Source organism: Dysidea avara, chromosome 12, assembly GCF_963678975.1.
Source record: "Dysidea avara chromosome 12, odDysAvar1.4, whole genome shotgun sequence".
NCBI classification, from domain to species: Eukaryota; Metazoa; Porifera; class Demospongiae; order Dictyoceratida; family Dysideidae; genus Dysidea; species Dysidea avara.
In genome coordinates, this window is record NC_089283.1 from 13,864,169 (window position 1) to 13,886,123 (window position 21,955).

The 21,955-nt window shown below is 38.4% G+C and overlaps 2 protein-coding genes and 1 non-coding gene across 5 annotated transcripts; 2 read left to right on the plus strand and 1 right to left on the minus strand.

The window, feature by feature from the left end:
• Positions 1 to 34: 34 nt before the first annotated feature.
• On the minus strand, positions 35 to 10,427 carry LOC136241670 (peroxiredoxin-like 2A). The gene is given in 5 exon segments (XM_066032925.1): positions 35 to 273; positions 331 to 423; positions 5,362 to 5,404; positions 5,470 to 5,604; positions 10,134 to 10,427. Coding segments are annotated over 5 exon segments (639 nt in total). The 5' UTR covers positions 10,380 to 10,427; the 3' UTR covers positions 35 to 151.
• LOC136241669 (coiled-coil domain-containing protein 91-like) lies at positions 10,416 to 20,866 on the plus strand. 3 transcript variants are annotated; one of them, XM_066032922.1, is made up of 19 exons: positions 10,416 to 10,517; positions 10,644 to 10,676; positions 11,029 to 11,176; positions 11,889 to 12,289; positions 12,439 to 12,600; positions 12,799 to 12,852; positions 13,637 to 13,714; positions 13,865 to 13,906; positions 14,335 to 14,457; positions 14,883 to 14,975; positions 15,133 to 15,234; positions 16,061 to 16,138; positions 16,201 to 16,302; positions 16,408 to 16,506; positions 16,675 to 16,743; positions 16,794 to 16,880; positions 17,968 to 18,057; positions 20,375 to 20,488; positions 20,538 to 20,866. In XM_066032922.1, exons 1-19 carry the CDS (start codon positions 10,476 to 10,478, stop codon positions 20,670 to 20,672), a joined length of 2,052 nt encoding a protein of 683 aa, XP_065888994.1. In that variant the 5' UTR covers positions 10,416 to 10,475; the 3' UTR covers positions 20,673 to 20,866. The 3 variants fall into 3 exon arrangements, with proteins under 3 accessions (XP_065888994.1, XP_065888995.1, XP_065888996.1); XM_066032923.1 differs by having other exon boundaries at positions 11,925 to 12,289; XM_066032924.1 differs by having other exon boundaries at positions 11,943 to 12,289.
• Positions 17,533 to 17,606, plus strand: Trnan-guu (transfer RNA asparagine (anticodon GUU)). Its single transcript has one exon. It is a non-coding gene; the product is annotated as a tRNA-Asn (tRNA).
• Positions 20,867 to 21,955: the final 1,089 nt, after the last annotated feature.

Here is a 21,955-nt window from a genome sequence, read left to right on the forward strand (position 1 = left end):
GACAATGTGTAACCCGAGCAGCTGTTCCACGAAGTTTAGTTTTGTGTTATTTATGCTACACATGTGATCAGATGTCAAGGACTGTAACAGTTTACTTTAACATCGTCATTAAAGTGTATGTATAAATATAGAACTGCTTTTTTTTTTTTGCTTATTTGCTGATCTTCTTAACAGCTTCTAAAATGTCATTACGATCTGCATGATCTCCAAATTCCATCGAGTGGTATTCAAACAAAATACCCTGGTCCCCAGGGCCTATCACAATGGTGCCACCTAAAGGCAAGAAAAAGGTAACAAACATTATCCTTTTCACACAATTCAGCTACTTACCTAGTAATCGTCCTTCACCTCGCAGGTCCCCACTGAATCCTTCATAATAAGTTGCTCGAATATAAGACATCAATACACTGAATTTCAGCAATCCTGTAATAATTTAATTTAGGGGTGGTCCACAATTTTCAACTTTTTTGCGAGTGTACAAAGAGTACTCTTTTTTCTAATCCCTTCCCCCCGGCCCAAAGTGCATTGCATAAATATTGACACATACTGTATGGTGAATTGTATAGCAGAACAGATACATGGATACATTTTAAGTATCATGTTATGGTGTTTGTTTTGTTGTTTAGGCATCTTAGGGCTTAATGATGCTTTTGAAGCTGATACCCTGAAGGAAACGTTCCTACATACACCAGGCATTACCATTAACCTGATGCACATTCAAATGTGCATATACACATCACGGAAACAACTCGTTCTTGGCCTTCTTCATCAATGTGTTCATACAACCCACTACTGGCAGTAGCAACAGCAGTACTAGTTTGTTGGGTATTCACCATAGTCTGAGGTGGACTGGAGTCAGGAGATTTGGGTACCTCTGCAGAGACAGGTTTTTTCTACGGTCAACCCACAACTATGTAGTGTCAACAAATTAGTACTCACATCCCATACTCAATAGCATTCCTAAACCCACAACAATACCTTCTGCAGGTAGAAAACAAGAGCAACAATCACTGTCTACTATTCAGTTGTAATTGTTTATCGCTAGGCTAAGACTAATGTAAGTAATAAAAGTATATGAAGCCTGTAGTATGTGTTATCACTTTGATAACTATCTAACCTGTAGTTTGAAACATGATTCAATTGGCTTATCTTTGTCTTTCCTTTAGCTAATAAAGCCTCATTTCATTGGTAGCCCTACATCGTTTTCCAGAGTTCGCCGATCAAAGCATACCGGGCCATTTCTAATCATGTTGGCTTGGGCCCATGCATTAACAGCATCAGCTCCGTTTAAATGGACACTGGATTGCATTAATCATGTAGCAGTAGCAGACTAAAATTCAGATTTCTTTCCAACTCACGTGATTGGCATTTAAAAAAAGTGTACATGCGATTTACCCCCTAGTGTATGGGTATGCTCGCAAAACAGCTGAAAATTGTGGACCACCCCTTAATAGCTTTACAAAATTGTAATTGAACACATGGGTATCGATATAATTATAAGGTGATTCAGTTACCCCTCATTCAAAAAAAGGAGTAAAATTTGAAATTTTAAAGTTGGGTTAGGGATCAAAGAAAAATGTAGTATAATAAGACAGACTGTTTGTACTAGGCATAGCCTTTTAGTATCCGAGTAGCGTAAGTCGCCAATTATTGGCACCATTTAGTCACACAATTTAAATTCCTTAATTCATTGGCGTATGAACTTCCGGTTTGAACCATTTAACAGAACAGTCCTTCATCTATTAGCATACCAAATTTTAATTATCTCACGTGAGTGAACATCTTGTTATGAGGAAAATCGTAATACCTATCGTGTGCCAATTATTGGCATGGGGTACCTATTATCGGCAACTGTACTTCCGTCATTGACCAATTATCGGCACATTTGTGTGTAACTCCATGATGGCTCATTGGTTCTTTGTGAAACTTTATGAGAGGTGTAGTCCTTGGATAACTCCACAGAAGTTTTACGAAGATGAGGCCAGCCATTCAAGAGATATTCAGGTTAGACGTAAAAGCATACTGGTTTCCAATACAAAATTATTTGTATGCAATTCCATGAATGGTTTGTATAGCGCTTTAACAACAATAATCACTGAATTAAAACGATTCTAAGAAATGTTTTAGAGGATATAACAGCCCATTGTAGAACTTGGTAGCCTCCATATACCCTGTATCCTCTATAGTTTACAAGTGCTGATAATTGGCACCTGCCAATAATAGACGACTTACGCTACTCTCTAGAGTTAATGATTGGAGTACTCAGGAATACTAGTTGCATGTAGTCATACCCATTTGACATGTTTTGTACCAACCTTAAACAGTTTACAGCTTTTCAAGTAACAACAATGATACACACACTGTATTAAAGTATTGATGTTAGTGTCCTTGACAAAAAAACTTATGCCAATCAAACTCTATAGCCTTCTTTGTGTCACTCCCTGATGACAAATACATCATGTGAGCTGGGTCATGTGATCTTAATGAGTACTCGAGTACCAATTTTACTATCCGAGTACCAAATCCTTAATGAGTACTCGTCGAGTATTAGTATTTGTTTCAGCCCTAGCCTGTACCTCCAGATACACGAGAAGTGTCTTTGCAATCAATCCAGTCGCTACAGAAAATGCATGATAGCTAGTACAGAAAAGCCGTATCACAAATTAACACTTTGCAATGTCAGCAAAAAGAACTGGGACACAAAGGAGGACAAAGGGAAGTCCATGATACATTTATTGTACGTACTGCAGTTGGCAAAAGGCACATCTTGGGATGAAGCAATGTGAAGAAATCAAGCTTGTAGCCTTATCCATTGTTGAGTTATGCTTGGCTGAAAGTATAATAGAATTTGTTGGAAGGGTTTAGGGTTGCTCTGAAGACACTATGGGCTTGGCTATGCCTAACCAATACTGGCAAGATGCAGGTTTTTTTTTTTGGGTTTTTTTTTTGGGTGATAATGTTAGGAAAAAAGCCCAAACCTCCATGATCCCTAATATACAATAACACCATACTGTATGATAATTATAGCTATCCAAATCATGCTGGTGGCATAGCAACTGTACAACAGACACATACATACTGTATAGCATTAACATTCTCAGAACACATAATGCATACCATGTATGCTTCATTTAATTCATTCCTAAAAGAGTTTACCAGGTTATTATTTCAGGTGTCCAAAATGCTGAGTTCCTTTATCAGACAATGCATAACAATTACTTTCATTTTACCTTACTTGATAAAAGGATAGAAAAACAAGCTCATCATGTGTGCAATGAATATGGCAAAGTGTCAGGGAACTCATTATCTAATTATCTTTATTAGCACAACAGTTTGTTTCCTTCTATCACATGTCCATAATGTACTACTATGTTGGGTTAAAAAATGTAATGAATTTCATCATGTGTGGTAGTTTTGCTGAAGGTAGTCCTTTTACAACTGTCCTTTAAACTCCTATCCTTATTTGGGATAATCCCTAATAAGAACAGGAGTTTAAAGGACAGTTGTAAAAAGCCATCCTTATAAAGAATAACAATTAGACTTGGAAATATTTAAGGGCTAAATATCCTAACGTCTTGTCCATCTTATTTTTCCCCAATTAGGTATTAGAGATGGGCTTTAAAAGAAATGCACGTTAGATATATTTGTGACTGTCTCAGCAAAGTTCACACAATTTCGGAATTTAAATTTTCTCAGCATTATCTGCAGTGTCCAAGGAATGTATCACCAAAGTTTTAGCCTTTTGGGATGAATAATTTTGGAATTATGGTGCTAGACAGTAGGAAGAGTGAGATAATCAATTTGTATAGCAACTGTACTGAAAATAAACTACAGGCGCTTATATTTGCAGCCATAACATCCGTTTGGATTTGTCCACAACATTGCAATTTGGCTTACAATGTTCACCATGGATTAGTAAATCAACCAAGGTATAGTGTTAGCCCTGTAGTCACTTGCACATATGAATATGAAGGCGGTTTGGTAGAAGAAATGATGATCTTGTTTACATTTACCGCGTTGTAAACAAACACACATTTCACGCATACCATTGGAGGTACAGGACCGAAAAAACATTTTTGAACTCTCCATGATCAGATGAATAAGATGGTAATTGATTTGAGTCTTCCTTCTTTGAGTACTGACCCAATAAATACTTGCATATTTTTCTTGTAGCATGCGTAATTTTATGAATTATTTTTAAATTTTGTTTTTCTCAATACACATGCTTGTGTGGTTTTTGCTGAGATGGTCACATATACGTATTCAGTATCAAACTCTTTATCAGTGACTTTTTAGTATTTTAGCTAACAGAACACTTGGTTTTAAATGCTGATAGAAAACGCAGCTAATAGAACAATCAGACATTTGCAAATGCTTTGCTGTTATTGTCATCTTCTTGTGCATATAAATTCGCTTCATTTTGATTTGTACAAAGTTTTAACTCTGTACTGTATAAGCAGAAAATTGGACAGGAAACTAAATTTGGCAGTAGGAAAATTTTCATTGAAATTTAAATGCATTAAATATCTGGCTAGCTAAAGAGATCGAAAATACAGAGAAATCCAAGGGAACCTACGAAGCTTATATCATCTAGCCAACATTGGAAGATATATATAGTAGCTACCAAACATGGTCCCACAGATGCAGTTTCTTTGTACCTTCCAGATTTTTCATACGTAGGCCCAGCACAGGTTAGTGTCATGTGGCCAGATTCTACTGTCCATATGACACTTATAATCTCTAATTGATAAGTACTGTTGGGAGAGTAGAGTCTGACCACGTGATACTAGGCACAGGCACCTACAAGGTGTTCTCCTACCAAGTTAGTCTCCTACTTACTGTATGCATCCCAAATAGCTATACTACATTTTGTACATGTACTTGTGGTAACCTTGGCTATTGCTTGAGCTGCTGTGATTGTCGTTTCGGCTTTCATGATGCCATTTGAAATTCTTGAAGACATATTTAGCACAAATCCTGCAGGCAAGAAGATCCCTGCGAGTAAGAGGAATTATCAATATTTTTCCCTATCTTTTATTGTATGGCTGTTAATGAATTCATTTCTTTGTGTAATTCTGGGGAATTGAAAGCTGAAACAGGAAAAAGAAACTTTCCCAATATTGCTATATATACAAATCAATACTTTCTGTCTTTACCATATATGTAAGTGTCCCAGTAGCAACATAGTTGTGACACTTTAGGTACGTAGATATTCTTAGTGTATCAGAAAAAGACCTTATAATTCATATGTGGGGATAACCTGTCTAACAAGTTGTGTAGCTGGCTGCTGTTACCAAGCAACATGATTGCACAACACAAGTAGCAGTAACCTTACAATCACAGCATTGCAAACTAACTTACCAAGCAACCCCATCCATCTCTGCTCAGTACCATAGAACACTTTCTATAATAATGTATTAGCAGTAATGCTCACCATAGTTACATTCAGTATTTTCCCGGTTTACGTACCTTTTCATCTAAGAAAATTTCGCCATTTAAATATGGTTGAAACTTCTTTACTCCAATCTTTTCATGTACAATGCCATATAAGGAGACTCCATATTTATCCAATTCTGACTTTAAACCAGAAAGCCCAGCGGCCTCCTACATGATAAACAACACTGATCACTTAGTCACATAAGTTTTGAGAGGCAAGGTTAACTGAGTTGTGGTCAAGGGCAAATTATTGGGATTTTTTTCAAGGGGGAAATGTTTTTTGCAGATTGTCACCACCCAAAATTTCGAGGTGGAAAATTTTTGCTTCTTCAGTATCTTTTATGCAATTACAGTACTCAAACAAAATCATTTTGATTGAGCTACAAGTTTTGAGGGGATTTTTTTTGTGGATAATTGTCAATCTACCAAAATTGCCTCCTCGAAAAGACCCAATTCATGATACTAAAGTCCCCTCAGGCTTAATACATTATATACTCAATCCTAAAATTTTGTTTACAAATGCAAACCTCAAACACCATTGTCCCTTGATTATATACATAGTTACATAGTTTAAACTATCCATATAGAAGCTCAGGTGTGTTCTTCCAATAAGTGATTGTGGACACAATGTTTTAAGTCCAGCATCTATTCAGGCTCAGGCATTTATCCTAGGCGGAGGATGAAATTAAGCAAGATGGTGGTGGGCGTGCTACTTACATACAACAGTCTGGAATTCTCACTTTGAGTTACTTGCAGCAATGAAACATGACGTGTATAACACAGCCTCTATGGACTTTATCCACAATGACGTCATGAGCACAAGATGGCTGTGTTATTTGGGGTACTAATGAACAGGTGCCTATGGAGAAATTGTTTTGATCAATCATATTTCAGCCAAGGAAGGAGATATTGACCTCTAAGCAACAGGTATGGTTACAAGATAACACAATGAATGATTTGTATCCCACGCTGGAAGATTTTCGATGACACTTGTTTGCAATGACTTCTGTTACTTTATATCCATACCCGTTGGCTACTGGTCGGTATTTTGCTTCATGAGTGAAATATGATAGATCAAAACAATTTCTCCATAGGCGCCTGTACATTAGTCCCCCAAATAATGCGGCCATCTTGTGCTCTGTGACATCATTGTGGATAAAGTCCAATTCAGGTGGGCTTGGTGTTGTTGTGTTGTGTATCAGCTGGTAACAGGCTTAAATTGTTGGGAGAATAATAGTGTGCTGACTGGACAGTTACAAGAAAACACACGTAACAGTACAAGATAACATAGATACAACACACTTAGCAACTGGTACAACTGTAAGCACATGCATAGTTTTGCTGACTAATGGTCCTGAACCAAAAATCAGGACTGTTGAACAAGTTGTTAACATTTTGTGTAAACAGATTACTAGTTTGGCTCCTTGTCTAGGGCTTGACGGAGCCATTTGATAGAAATAATGTTTCTATATAGTGTTTGTGATATGAATATAAAAATTAATTTTGTGACCACAGTGTCTTGCTTTAGGCCATTTGTAGCCATATTTCAGCAACTATACACACTATTCACAAATCCCCTTGTCAGTCCCTCACAAGTGATGTTCTCCAAACCTTAGAATTGTTAGTAAGTTCTCATAGTTCTTCATTGGTCTGATTTTTGGTTCACAGTTTTCACTAATTGGCATGGGGACAACTCATGTTTCCATAGCAACATTTGAATTCCATTCGATTCATGAGAAGTTAATACATAAATATTTGATAACAATGCATTAAGAAAAATCAAACCCCTAATCATGAAAAATGATTAATAGTGTACATGTGGGGTTTACAGTATCCCGTAACCTCAAGTACACCAGGATAAGTATTCTTTATTTTGGCATAAAGTACCCAGCAAATAATTATTATTAAGCTCACTCATGACTGGCTTTAATACAGTATTATGCATAGTATGTAATGCTAAATCAATACATAACGAGAAATCTTGGAATGCAACACATTGAAAAAAAACAAAATATGCAATGGATGTATCCAACAATACTTTATTAAAAAGTTGGTAGGTGCCAAAGACACATCATAGATGTAGCAAGGAAAACGGTGACAAGAGCAGGTGTGAGAAATTTAATATGTTGCAACTTATACTAGTGCTAAAACGATTATTCAGTTATTTGACTATTCGGTCGGCCATGACACTATTCGATTTGTTAACACACCATTCAAATATTCGTTAGCATTTTGTACACTGTGATTAGATGGATAAAGCCAACCTTGAAACTTAAGATTATAAACAAAGTGGTATATTTATGCTGTAAAGTTCTATTTAGAAGGGATAGAATTAGCTCTCAAGCTTTACCTTGCTTCCTAGCAAAGGTTTTTAGTACTTATTCAACAGAAATGCATGCTTAAAGAATAATGGAATATTCGGTTGTTTTGTTCACAACTATTCGAATAATAAAAATTGCTAATTCGTTTTAGCACTAACTTGTACACAATATAGATGAGCTACACCACAGCAATTATGGCATATTACGACTACAAACTCTAACGTGTCCTGATTTGTCACTACTGTACAGCAATGCCAAGATGAAAAACTGGTAATCAGCATTGAAGAGTTGTGACATGAGAATCGTTCTTCAAAATTACATTGCGTAGTTGGTACATTCTTTATGCTGCAAAACAAATTTCTTCTAGTCAACAACAAGGTGTATATCCGAGCATCAACAAAGGCTTGATTTGATTGCAGATGATTCTAGCCACTGTTACAAAGGCTCATAAAATGTACCTATCAAAGTAATGCCCGACTACCACAGGTACGGGCTGAGGGTGGGGTTGGTAGGGGGAATGGACCACTAAGTTTCCCTGAGGTGGTGAGATTTGTCATTGTCTAAGAAGCACACCAATGCAGCATTTCATGGATGCTGACTTCTATCTGTATCACTAAAACCTGCTCGAAGTAACTTGCAACCGGAATAGCTACTCATATACTAGTGATGCGACTGTGCATAGCCCCACTAACCCCTAGTCTCGCGTGGCCAGACCCTTTCTGCGCAGCCGCTTATCGATTGGAGATTATAAGTGGCGCGCTACAAGGGTCTGGAGTAGTTCGTGAACGTAAAAATTTTCAACAGGTTATTGGTGACGATTGGTTGACTGAGTAACACCTAAGATACAAAGATACAAAGGGACAAAATGCAACGGATCTTCCCTCGAACCTTTAGCCTATTCTGATTAGCAAATCCATTCAATATCTTCCGTCTACTTTCCCTGTAAAGCAAGATGAACCGAGCATGTTTGTCTATATTCAACCGTACTTGTTGAAGATTCAATGGTAGGGAGAAGGCAAAACCCACATGGGTTGGTAGTTGTCTTTCCCAGAGGTCTTCTTCAGTAATTACACTATTTTGGCGATTAAAGGATCGTGTGAGCCAATTAACACTCACCAACCACTGGTGAGAGTAAGGTAGGGGCGGGCGTTTCCGGACAAAGTTTTTACATGTGTTAGAAAATTGTTTATTTCTCCTTGAGAGAAGAACAGATTCTAACATGCTTGGTGCCGAATTGTAGCCAATGAACTAGGCTATCAGTGGTATAAATTGTGAGTGGCAAAGTATAGGGTGCTAGGAGAAAGAACGGCCTAAACTTGCAATTTGAGAAAACGCTAAAAATTTATGTGGCTGGGGTTTCCGGACACCAGTAAAAGTAGGTGTACCTGGCATTGCTATGGGAATTGCTACACTCCACTGAGTGCCGTGGCCCAGCAGAGACTGATAGCGTTTTGTTTGGCTGGTTACTTTGGTTATGGCAGCGATTTTTTTTAGCAGCAGAATTGCGTTATGCTTGCAGTTGTCTTACAACGCTTTCGAAGATGAGACGTTTGATCTACTGTCTGGAAATCTGTACCAGCCCTTACCTTAACACACAAACAGCATACTTTAGCAATGTGGCCCAGCGGATCCTTGCTGCGGGCTTCTCCGGGCTGCTGGTTGTGTTGATTGTGCATTCAAGTTGACACGACGCAGGTAATGGGCTTGGAACCCAGTTGTACTATCTCTAAACTGTATATCCGTTCACTGTATAGTGTGATTGACAATTTGTGGTGCATATGGTCATTTAGAATTACGAAAGATGCCCTCAATCTACTGTTAACACGCGTATAGAAAGTTTTTTACACAAAAATATTCTACATGCGCAAGCAAATCATGACGAATCTCAGTAATCCTTGAAGCTATCGAGATAAAACTTTGGTATTTTATAGCACACAAGTGGGGTACTTAGGTACTCAAACCATAGCCTGATTGGTTTCCATTCCATCCTTCAGTAGCGGATTATAAATGAAGTGTCTGGAATACGCAGCTGTCCGGAAACCCCCTTACTTACCTTAATATTTTTTTAAATCACGAACTACTCCGGACCCTTGTAGCGCACCGTTTATAATCTCCAATCGATAAGCGGCTGCGTGGAAAGGGTCTGGCAACGTGAGACTAACTAACCCGGGTTTCACTACTGGGAGATTTGTCGGGGTATGTGGGGGTTCATATTGCTAGTACTTCCCCAGTAGGTGGGGAATTGTAATTGTCAGGGATGCAAATCCCCACCTCAGCCCGTACCTGTGGTAGTGAGGTTTACATTGATAGGTGCATAACTTCAGGTATTTCTTATTATTTGGATCTGTGAATGGTGTGTGCAATTGCGAGATTCACCTGGCGACATAGGGATCATCCAGGTCTTCTGATAACCATTATCACAGCTCCATTGTCCCTCCACAAGTCTTGCCCGCTGATTTGTTCATTGCTTCCGTCCAGACGGACCAATTTCGCCTTTCTCAACAACTCAAAGTCATGCTTAGGATTGCTTCCCGAGAACCATCGCATATTAGCCGCCAGGACGGCAGCGGTTAAAGCACCAACGGCTGTAGTGAGAATGTACTTGCCTGCGACTAGTGCCATTCCATACCACGTGACCAGTTTTACGACAAAAAGTAATGATCACGTGACCTCTAATATAAGCGCCTATAAAACTGTTCGCATGTAGGGAAAAGAAAGATGTCCGAATGGGCCAGTTTTGATAACACAAGATCCGGAAAGGTAGAGTAATCATCCCTATAATAATCTTTAACGCGAGCAGAAAGTGTTTAGGTGCACAACACGGCACACATCTGAACTTTTTTCGCATTGAAGGAAGTGTCATTACCACCTTGTTTTCCTGTGTAGGGTGAAGAATGGGCCAACTTTGGCGATTTTGAGGTGAGTTGTGTGCCTACACTGAACCCCAAACTACGCGCAAAGTAATAAATTTGCACAGATCAATATGCCTCTGTAATGACGTATAATATTTTGTATGGAACGTTTGTGGTGTGTACAGTACTGTATCTCTGTAACTGTGCTTGTGTTGTACTTACTGTTTCTGTACTTTGTGTGCTTGTTATATTTGTACGTGGTTTTATAATATGCTCTTGCATGGAAGAACAGCTTTACTGGAGTAAATGCATCCTGTATTTTTTCACTCACCTGGTACTATTAATTTCAGTTATTAAATGGATGCATAGTCATTTTTGAATGTACACTGTGTTACTACTATTGTAAATCTACAATATAGACAGCATCGCCAGCCCCAGCTCCAGCTCAAGCTAAACAGCAGGTACAACAACAGCAGCAGCAGCAGCAACAACAACAACAGTCACAGCCTTCCACCCCGGTACAAGCACCAGCTCCATGGGGTACTGTAGCACCCCCGCCAACCAGTGGTAGGGTATATGTGACGTGTACATTAGTGTTTCGCTTTTTTGTTGGGTGTTATCCTTCAAAAAGGAACTACTATATTTAAATCTTAGTGCCGTGCATGGCCCTACAGTGTATATACATGGAGAATTATATTAAAATTTTGTGTATTTATTATAAGTGCTTTTCTATATATATAGTAGCTAGGAGATTGTTCTACAATGGTTATGCCTTATCTGTAGTGTATGTGTATTTGGTTTATGTCAAACTATGTACAGTTTATGTCAAATTATGATTTCTTGTATGATCATTTGATTGAAGTGTGTTTGCTTAGACCACAATGGCTTCTAATTGCAGGATGAAGGAGGTATATAGTAGATTAGTCATTGAAGGGATGCCATACTGGTATTATGGCGACCATTTTTGACTTTAAAAAAGCCATACTGTATGTGTGGGTATGGCACATGTGTACTGTATGTGGTGTGCTGTCCTGTTTGCATGTATGCGTGTGTGTGTGTGTGTGTGTAGTGAAATTAAGAGTTTAAAATTTTGCTAAAATTGTGAAAATGTTTGTTGGTGCATTGAATAATGATTTTTTTTTTTGCTTTAGTTACATTTAAGTGGGCTTAGGATGTGATTTTAATTTGTGTGTTTATGCATGTATAAATGTATATATGTACGTACGTATGTACGTACATAATATACATTGCATGCCTATATGCACGTATACTCTTTTAGGTTCTCGGCGTACTTCTGTTAAAACTAAACCTACAGCTGTACCACAGACTACACCTGTACCACAGACTACACCTGTACCACAGACTACACCTGTACCACAAACTACACCAGCATCCGGTAGTATCAACACTAACATGGCGATCCAGCTTCAGCAAAGCAAGCAGCGATTACAGCAGCTTCATCAACAGCTACTGATGGGTAATCAGCACTTGAAGGAGTTGCAGAAACATCCCAATCAGGAACAGAACATTGCTCAGTTGCAGAGTAAACTGAAACTTGGCGTACAACAGTACCAGCAATTGCAACAAGCCATCCAACAGATGACAGCACAACTTCAACAACAACAGCAGCAGCAACAACAACAACCAGCCGCTACCCAGCCACCCAATGCTGCTGTACAGGTATGTACTGTACTGTACAAGTTTAATACTACCATTTGTGTGCTGTGGCATAATAGACCTATAGTTCTGTTGGCTGTAATTTATGTTCGTCTAAGTCAGTATGTCCTTTAGAGGTATTAATATTATAAATGGTTTCCACACACATATAGCAACCTCAGACAGGCCAACAGCCATCCACTCAGCCGATAGCACAGCCAGTTGCTGTGGCCACACCTCCTGCCCCAAGGGAGCAACAAACGACAGCAGACCAAAATGCTGATGATGACATTTTTGCCAAATTTGAAGAGTCTCCACCTCCAGCTAGTAACCAGGTAAATTTAGTATTTGGCACTCGCGTACACAAGCGCGCGTGCGCACACACACACAGATGGCTGACAAACAGGAGGCTATTTACATATCAGTAAGATCAACTTGCTGTTTGCAACTTTCTAATTATTGTGTTACAATCTGTGCTAGTAGTAGAGCCTAGCTAGTAGTACATGTGGTTATTACAGTTTGTTAATTTACAGCCGACAGCAGTTCAGAATGCATTTGAGGCTAGCACTGAAGTGGTCAATAAAGAGGTTAATGTTTGTTACATACTTGTAGACATTGTGTGTTTATTTGTTAAAATAGTTTTGTGAATACTTTGCATCTAAGTTATGTACTACATGGATATGTGCTTAGTGAGTTAAGTGGCTTCTGGTGGATTCCTTTATTTTCCAGTGATTTTTTTTGCGTATAAGTATATAGTCTATATACATTTATTACAACTTCCACATCAATCAAAAAGGACTTTTTAGTAACAATTTATTGAAGTTTTTAATTGGAAGCAAACACTACTGTAGGATATGAGTAAAGCACTGTATGGACTGGAATATTTGCCATAATTGGCTGGTTCAAAGCAATATCACATGTTATAACAACAGTAAACAAACTTCTGAACACAATCTTGAAACGTGCTTGTGCTGATATTCATCCCTGTAGTTAACTTTATCTGCTCGGTTAAAGGTGCACTCTTTGTTGTAGTCAGTCAGCTGGCAAGGCTTTCTGCTACAAATAGAATTTGTACTGTGTTACTTATAATATACAATACTAACACTTTGCTGTCACTAGTAGACTAGCTTTAAGTGTAATATCAGCTCGAGCACACTTTGTAATCATGCACAGAGACTTGTGCAATATTTCTTTTGAGCTGCAATACCAATACTGGTAAATTGGCTTGTATAACTCAGTCGGTTTTCCAGTCCATTCCGTAATGTCCCACTGCTGTATGTGATTAACACGTGTAACTGTGTGCTTACTACGAAGTTATCCTAACTCTGTGATTGGTTCATGTAAATATGTATGTGTGTGTTTGTTTGGTAGCCACAGCAACAAGTTGTGAAGGAAGAGAATTTGTTCTCTGCTCCAATTAGTGATACAACGCTGACATCCTCCCGACAGGTAATACCTATTTGCTACAGTAGAACCTGTCCTGAATTGGTGTAACTGCTTGTAAAGAAAGCCCACTTGTCTAGGATATTTAATGGTGACCACTGACAGGTTCCACTGTATATAATTGTGAGTTATTCTAATTAATGCTGTACATTGTAGGACAGCTTTGCTTCCTTTGAGCAATCACTACCGTCTAATGAGGTATATATGAATGTGATGTGTTAGTGTGAATTGTTCTGTATGCATCTGACATTTGATAACAGAATTTATAGCCCAGTAGTAAAAAGCAAAATAGACCAGACACGTTTGTTTTCTTGGGAAGGCAAACATCTAATGGGTTCAGGGGCCAGACATTGTATACAATCATAATACAATTAGGATAAGTGTTCCAGTTAGGATCTCTATCAAGTCATGGGGATAAAGTGTACTAGTCTTGTAGTGATCAGTGTTTGTAGAAATGCAAGGGAGGGGTGATGAGTGTTCACTGAGCCTGGAAAAAAAGGCACTGTGTTTGCAGTACTGAAAGGTGGTATATAAAAGTCTTACCAATCTTGATGTATATTTACACTCCCATACATTCACTAAATAGTACTAAGGAGTTACTTGGTTATGTTGTTGTTCTTCACTAGCCCATTGTACCAGTTGCTGCTAGTGTCAGTGCTGCTAGTGTTAATGCTGCCAACCAGCAGGTACAGCAGGAACTAAACCAGTTGAAGAGTGAACATTCACAATTGGAAGTGGAACATAAAGAGGTCTGTGTGTGTGTGTGTGTGTGTGTGTGTGTGTGTGTGTGTGTGTGTGTGTGTGTGTGTGTGTGTGTGTGTGTGTGTGTGTGTGTGTGTGTACTGTAGTGTGTATGTGTGTGTGTGTGAGGGGCAGCATAGCAAAGTGGCTAGAGCATTGGCCTGGTAATCAGTTTTGATTCAATTGGGGAAGAAGCCCACTCAACTGTGGATACTTACAGGTATTAATGTCAACTGTTCACATTTCACAAGTGGCAAAGGTCCAGGTGGGACTTCAAAGTCACCTATGAGATATGGTACAGCCTCCTGTGGTTTACTTTGCTGCTCAGTTGTCCCAGTGCTGGTTCATTGGGTAGGCATGACATGACCAAAGGCTTTGCTTTGTGTGTGCCTCCTTGGAATTTGTTGAACTGTTACCCTTGTATCACGTGTAGGTGTCTGATCAGAACTCACAGCTACAAGAACAGGTTGCCCAGATGGAGGCAAAACTATCACTATCAGAACAAGAGAAACTGAGAATCCAAAAAGTACTTGTGTTGTAGATGCAGTAGTATACAACTGTTGTGTTAAGTACCATAGATTTAACACTTTTATTACCAATTGAATTTTCACTTAGAGTGCAGTCTATACATCAAACTATGTATACAGAGTATTGTTGTTTATTCTTTGTTTGTTTATTCATAGGATCATGAGTTGTTAGTTGGACAACGAGAGGACCTTGAGAGACAGTTACAGGAGGAAACTGTAGCTCTGGAGGAGCAAAAGAAGAGATATGAAGAAATGGAGGTATGTAGATGTGCAAATGTTCATGCTTGACTTGAGCCATAAGGAACTTTAGGCACATACACCATCATCAGGGAGACAGACAGACACACATAGTCCATCCCTCGGGAATTATATATAGTCCCCAAGCTTACTCTCATAGTCTCAAGACAGTCGCTCACATGATTGGTCACATGGAGGTAGTCTGGTGACAATACTCAACTTTTTGGCTCCAATAAAATATATAATTAGCTCATTGTTGTTAACAGTCCTTGCTTGCACTTGTGTGTGTTAACAACAAACCAATACTGAACTTGAAACAACTGAAAGTATCAAAAGTGATGAGCCAGCCAAAACGAACTACAGCTTGTGATTTAGTTGTTGGGTACACTGCTCTGTTTTTGGCTACGAATTGTCAGTGCATTGACTGAGTGAAAAATTAGAGTCTATCAAAAAAAACAGTACATATCTATAATTGTACAATACTCTAAGCTACAGAGAATACACTCACTATGAATCCATAACAAGTGAATTACTAGCACGTATATTATCTTCAATTCATGTTTTGACAGCCCTGAATGTGTTCATATACCATAAGCTAATCGACCTGTTTTTCAGTGCTGCCAGGTTGGCATGACTTGCACATTGTAGAGATGTAGTGTGAATGGAGGTTGAAACCATTGCTACCAGATGTCATTCATATGAATACACATGTGGGTGACCAGGGATAAGACAATACTAGTGTCACAGTTTCAGTACTTGCTAGTGATTGATACTGTGCTACCCTAATAGAACATACACCTCCTGAGGCATCGAGAACCTTTTTATCACAGTAGTAATATTTCTGTAGAAAGCTCATGCAGAACAAGTAGAGCAGATCCGTTCAGCCGGACATGAGGCACTAGCAGTAATAGTGGAAGAGTATAAGGTATGCTTGTTGTGTTCATTTGTATTGTAGTGTTACAGTAAACTGTTCTCTGTGTGGTTTAGGAGCTAACAAAGTTGTCAGTCCGTCAGGAGAGGGAGTCATGTGAGAGACAACTGACTGAAGCTATTAAGAATGAAACTGAAAAGTGTGAGCAACTCTTAAAGGTAAAGCATCATGTACATATCTAACACACTGTCTTGGTTTGTTTTAAGAAACCTTTTTTTCGTTGAAATACTGTTGTGTATAGAAATGATTTATTTATGATTTAGGATCAAAGTGATAGACTATTCAAAGCTTTGGAGGAGGAAAGAGAAAAGGCACAACAAAAAACAGAAGCAGCCTTAGAAGTTGTTAAGGAAGAACAGAAGGTATGTTAGTTGGACACAGCAATTGTATTATTAGACTTAGATGTACATAGTTGGGTCACGTTTGTGCAGTAGATTATGCTGTGTTGTTGTTGTTGATACTTAGTAATCCAATAAAATGGGCCAAGTCACTGTTGTAATGTTTTATAAACATTGGTCTCTTTCTTCCAGCAAGTGTTAGCTGCTGCTTTAGAGGAAGAAAGAACTAAACACGAAGAAAAGCTCAAGGAGGCCATAGAGGTATGAAGTTGTACTGTAATACCATGCTGTGTTGTAAAGTGTGGTCACAGAGTGAACATGAAGCTGGAAAGGAAGCGTTGAGCAAGGCACTAGAAGAAGAAAGACATCAATCAGAAGCTACTAATGAAGAGCTTAAGGTATGAACTTCAGCTAAAAGTGAGATGTGGTATTTGTACATGTTAGTAGTCACCACGGTAATGTAAGTCATACTGTTTATATGTTGCATAGATCAAGACATGTGAATTATTTGTTTCCTGCTACTTCCTCAGAACTTAGCTAGCTTTGCCAGCTGTAAAAATTTTACATAGTTCTTAAGGGATACGGTATCCTGTGATATGGTTGCTGTAAGCATGCTTTATGAGACCTTGTCATTGGGTATAAATACTGTGGCATTGACCTCGTGGTACATGCAGTTTACTCTGAGATTCTTTTCTTTATTGCAATGATTTCAGTGTTTAATGTTTAGCACCTGTGGCACAATGGGTATTGTATTCAAAAGGTAGGTGGTTCGAGCCCACCCAGATGCGAAAGTATTTTTTCTCTCCTTTTTAAAGTTTTCTGAAATTGCATGTAGTTTACTCTAGAATTGCTTTTTATACTGCAACAATTTTAGTAGTTAATGTGCAGCACCTGTGGCGCAATGGGCTAGCGCGTTTGGCTGTAACCAAGAGGTTGGTGGTTCAAGCCCACCCAGGTGCGGAAGTACTTTTTTCCTCCTTTTAAATGTTATATTGTGTTTGAAATTTAGAATTGTTTTTATACTGCAACAATTTTAGTAGTTAATGTGCAGCACCTGTGGCACAATGGGCTAGCGTGTTTGGCTGTTAACCAAGAGGATGGTGGTTCAAGCCCACCCAGGTGCGAAATCTCTCCTTTTTAAATTTTATATTGTGTTTGAAATTTAGAATTGCTTTTTATACTGCAACTGGTGCAAGAATTTCATTAGTTAATGTGCAGCACCTGTGGCGCAATGGCCTAGCATGTTTGGCTGTTAATCAAGAGGTTGGTGGTTCAAGCCCACCCAGGTGTGAAAGTATTTTTTTCCTCCTTTTTATATTGTGTTTGAACTTTAGAATTGCTTTTTATACTGCAACAATTTCATTAATTAATGTGCAGCACCTGTGGTGCAATGGGCTAGCGCATTTGGCTGTTAACCAAAAGGTCCCAAACAATTTAGTATCTGATTAGGCACACAGCACATTATTGCCATTTTTATTCATTTAGAAACTTCACCTGGAAGAATTCAAGAAGCAGGAGTCAGAAGCCAAAGAAGCTCTTGAACAAGCTTTAGTTGAGGAAAGACAAAGAGGACAGGTACATACAAGTATTTGATATTGAGAAATTCCATGTGGTTATAGCCTTATAAAATGTAACTCAGCTGTAAATAAAGAGGGTGCAGTCTTAGTATTTTGACTAGTGATGTAAATGTGGTGACCAGAAATAGCTGTAACATTAATGGATAACTTCGCGTAGCTATTGTCTTATAGCTGACCTGATTTATTGTTTGAATGTTCTATTAGAGTATATGACTGGTGCTGACTGCTCTATTAGAGTATCTTAATTTCAATTTTTGGTTAAACAGGTAGCTGGCTACTTGGCTGCACAGCACATTACTGTATCATACAGTACGATAGTACTGTATATTAGGGACATCGAAGGTGTGGGGGCGATCCGTGATATAATATAACCCAAAAACCTGCCACGATTTTTCCTCACAACGACATGACAGTATTGGTTGGGTATCCAAAAGTGTCTTCAGATCGACCCGAAACGTTTGCATCAAGTTGCTACAGAATTTAGAAAAAAAATTCTTCAACAGAATTTTCTACTGCCTGCCTGCCTGCCTGCCTGCCTGCCTGCCTGCCTGCCTGCCTGCCTGCCTGCCTGCCTGCCTGCCTGCCTGCCTGCCTGCCTGCCTGCCTGCCTGCCTGCCTGCCTGCCTGCCTGCCTGCCTGCCTGCCTGACACCTTCAGTCAAGTGTAGCGGATAAGTGGCTACAGCTACAGCCCTATTTTTTTTGCAGAAACGTTTCTAGTTCGCTTAAGGGGGCAGGCAACTATGTCCTATGGCTTCCGTGGATTTAAAACATGTCTTTATGTGAAGCTCTATAGTCAACACAGACACTATTATCTAACTGATCAATAACTGATGTTGTAGTTGAGGCCTTGAATATCTGTTTAGTGCAAATCTGAGTAAAAATCTTCAAAGCATGTGTAAACTATGGCACAATTATCATTTTTCAGTAAAATTGATTCTTCTTCTATAGCTGATGATGAAACTCTCTAAAAATTTTTGCAGAGGCTTGTCATAGTATTATCTTGAAAAGTATGGAATCAGATTTTCGTATGATGTTATTACCCGACTACTAGAGCACCAGAAAACCGGATCAATTTTTTCTTACAAATATTGAGAATTCCACAGCTAATTTGAAAAAGAAATTTCAAAAATTGCTTCCATACTTTTGTTACAAATCCACTTAGGTAGCAGATTATAAAGTTTGAACACCATAGAACTAAAACTGAGAGACTAGTTTCATAAATTCCATAACTGTGTAGGTTTCTACAACTTTTTGGTCTTAAACACAAAGCTGAAACTTTTAGTGAGTGTTTTTAACTGGAGATGATGATTTCTTAGTGCTATAAATGCATCTGATACAAAAAATAATGGATAGCAAGCAGGGATCAGTAGAAAGCAGTTATTTTCAGGTGAAGCCATAGGAATTAGTAGTGTTCCCCCTTAAGAAAAAACCTTTGGTATATTGATAAGCATACAATGCTTGCACTATTGTCTTACCTTTTATCCTTCTTTACCATGGCCATCAGTCAAGGTTCTATCGCTGAGTGTTAATAGACTACAGTATGGCTTCCATACCAGTGTATATTGCATCAAACTATTCGAATACACGTGCACCAAAAACACATGCGTACGTGACTCGCTGTTGATATCGAGCAGAGAGAGCAACTCACGGTGAACTATATAGCAATGTGTAAGTCAATGAATATAGTTTATTTAGTAACAATGTTAAACCGAGTCGGGTAATCCAGGTCCTGCTTTACAGATTATTCGGGTCTGACCCCACGTGCTAAATTAAATGTGGACGTGTTACTACATGTCATAGTGTAGATCTGCTTCTTTCGTGAGCCACGCCCACTACGTAAATTACATCCTGTAGACAAATGGTAGCCACATCCATTCGTCAGTATGTAGGTATGCACGAATCCACGCCCACTTACGTAAATTACTGTCTGTAGACATATGGTAGCCACGCCCATTTACCAGTCCGTAGATATGCACGAATCCACGTCCATTATTGTCTGCAGGCTTATGTAGAGCCACGCCCACTGATCAGTTGTTATTTTATGAGTCATAATCCAGTATAATAGTGCTGTGAGTAACTCAGCAGATATTTAGTGGTCATGAGCTTGTAAAAAAACTTCACAAACTATAAGAAAAAATTTGGAACTTTAAATTAGATTAGGGACAGTGTATAATGCTGCAATAAAAAGTAGTGAAACAAGCTGGATCGGAGTAGTACGTAATGTCCAAATACTGTAAAACAATAAGAAGTGAATATCCCTACTGTGCTTGTTTCTTATACTTGTTGATCATGTTGTATTATACATGTCCATAGGAACTACTACAGCTTGCACTGAAACAGGAAAGAGAACTGTCACAAGCTGCAGTTGACAGAGCTGTGGAGAAAACTAGGGAGAAAGTACAACAGAAAATGGAGGACATAATGAAAGTTAGTGTCAGTATAAAGCATATTAACATTCTAAATCATTTTATAACAGGTTGCTGAAGCAAAAAAGAAGAGTTCAGTAGCTAGTCTGGACATATTCTTACAGAGTGCAATGACCCAACTGAAACAATTGATGAGTACTGAAACTGACATTGCCACCAGTAACACAAATGAAGAAGACGTGTGAATTACCTAGCTAGTAGTAATATAGCACTATATTAAACACTATTATTTTTGTGAGAATGATTGTGTATTGACAGTAAATAATTTCTTAGTATACAAACAATTTATATTGTCATTACAATGTGTTGAGTGTTAGACCACACATGTATGAAATAATATTGTTGTCATAGATGTTTATTATTGATTTGTGTAAAGTTGTACATGTAGCCAGGATGGGTGCACCAGTTATATGGAAGTACCTACATAATTTGCCTAATGTATATGAAAAATTTTAAATGAGTTTCAGGCCCAAGCTTTTCTTCAAATTCAAAGAACTCAGTATTTCACATCAAGGAGGTGAAATGGCACCAGCTACTTAGGTTTCAAAATTAGAACACAAAGGATGGTTATTTTTCTGGCATGATGCCAAATAACAGCCTGTCAAGGATTAGTTGAATCTCACAAACATACACATTTCATTCAGCATTCTGCCGGACTGTCCATAGTATAACAAGTCACCTATGGCCTTCACAGAGCTACAGGCACATTTCTACAGGCCAGCTGCTAATAGCAGACCTAACAAGCTGAGTTGAAAGCAAGGTCAGGCCAAAATCTTATAATTATTTTAGACTAGGATAGCTGAGTGACTCATACAATTCATGAATCTGACTATTAATTGAATGCTCTATTAGAGTATTATTGAGCCCTCTGACATTAAGGTTACGGGATACTGTAAACCCCACATGTACACTATCAATCATTTTTCATGATTAGGGGTTTGATTTTTCTTAATGCATTGTTATCAAATATTTATGCATTCTTAACTTCTCATTAATCGACATGAAATTCAAATGTTGTTATGGAAACATGAGTTGTCCCCATGCCAATTAGTGAAAACTATGAACCAAAAATCAGACCAATGAAGAGCCATGAGAACTTACTAATAATTCTAAGAATTGAAGAATATCACTTGTGAGGGACTGACAAGAGGATTTGTGAATAATGCGTATAGTTGTTGAAATATGACTACAATGTGGCCTAAAGCAAGACACTGTGGTCACAAAATTTGTTTTTTAATTGATATCACAAGCACTAGAAACATTATTTCTAACAAAAGGCTCCGTCAGGACCTAGACAAGAAGCCAAACTAGTAGTCTGTTTATACAAAATGTTAACAACTAGTTTGACACTCCTGATTTTTGGTTCAGGAAAATATCGCCATTAGTCAGCAAAACTACGCATGCGCTTACAGGTGCGCCAGTTGCTAAGTGTGTTGTTTCTATGTTATCTTGTACTGTTATGTGTGTT

Coding starts and splice junctions, on each gene's coding strand:
- LOC136241669 (XM_066032922.1), top strand. CDS start 10,476: ATGTCCGAATGGGCCAGTTTTGATAACACAAGATCCGGAAAG. Junction 12,853..13,636: donor CTGAAGTGGTCAATAAAGAG/GTTAATGTTTGT, acceptor TTTGTTTGGTAG/CCACAGCAACAAGTTGTGAA. Junction 20,489..20,537: donor AAATGGAGGACATAATGAAA/GTTAGTGTCAGT, acceptor ATTTTATAACAG/GTTGCTGAAGCAAAAAAGAA.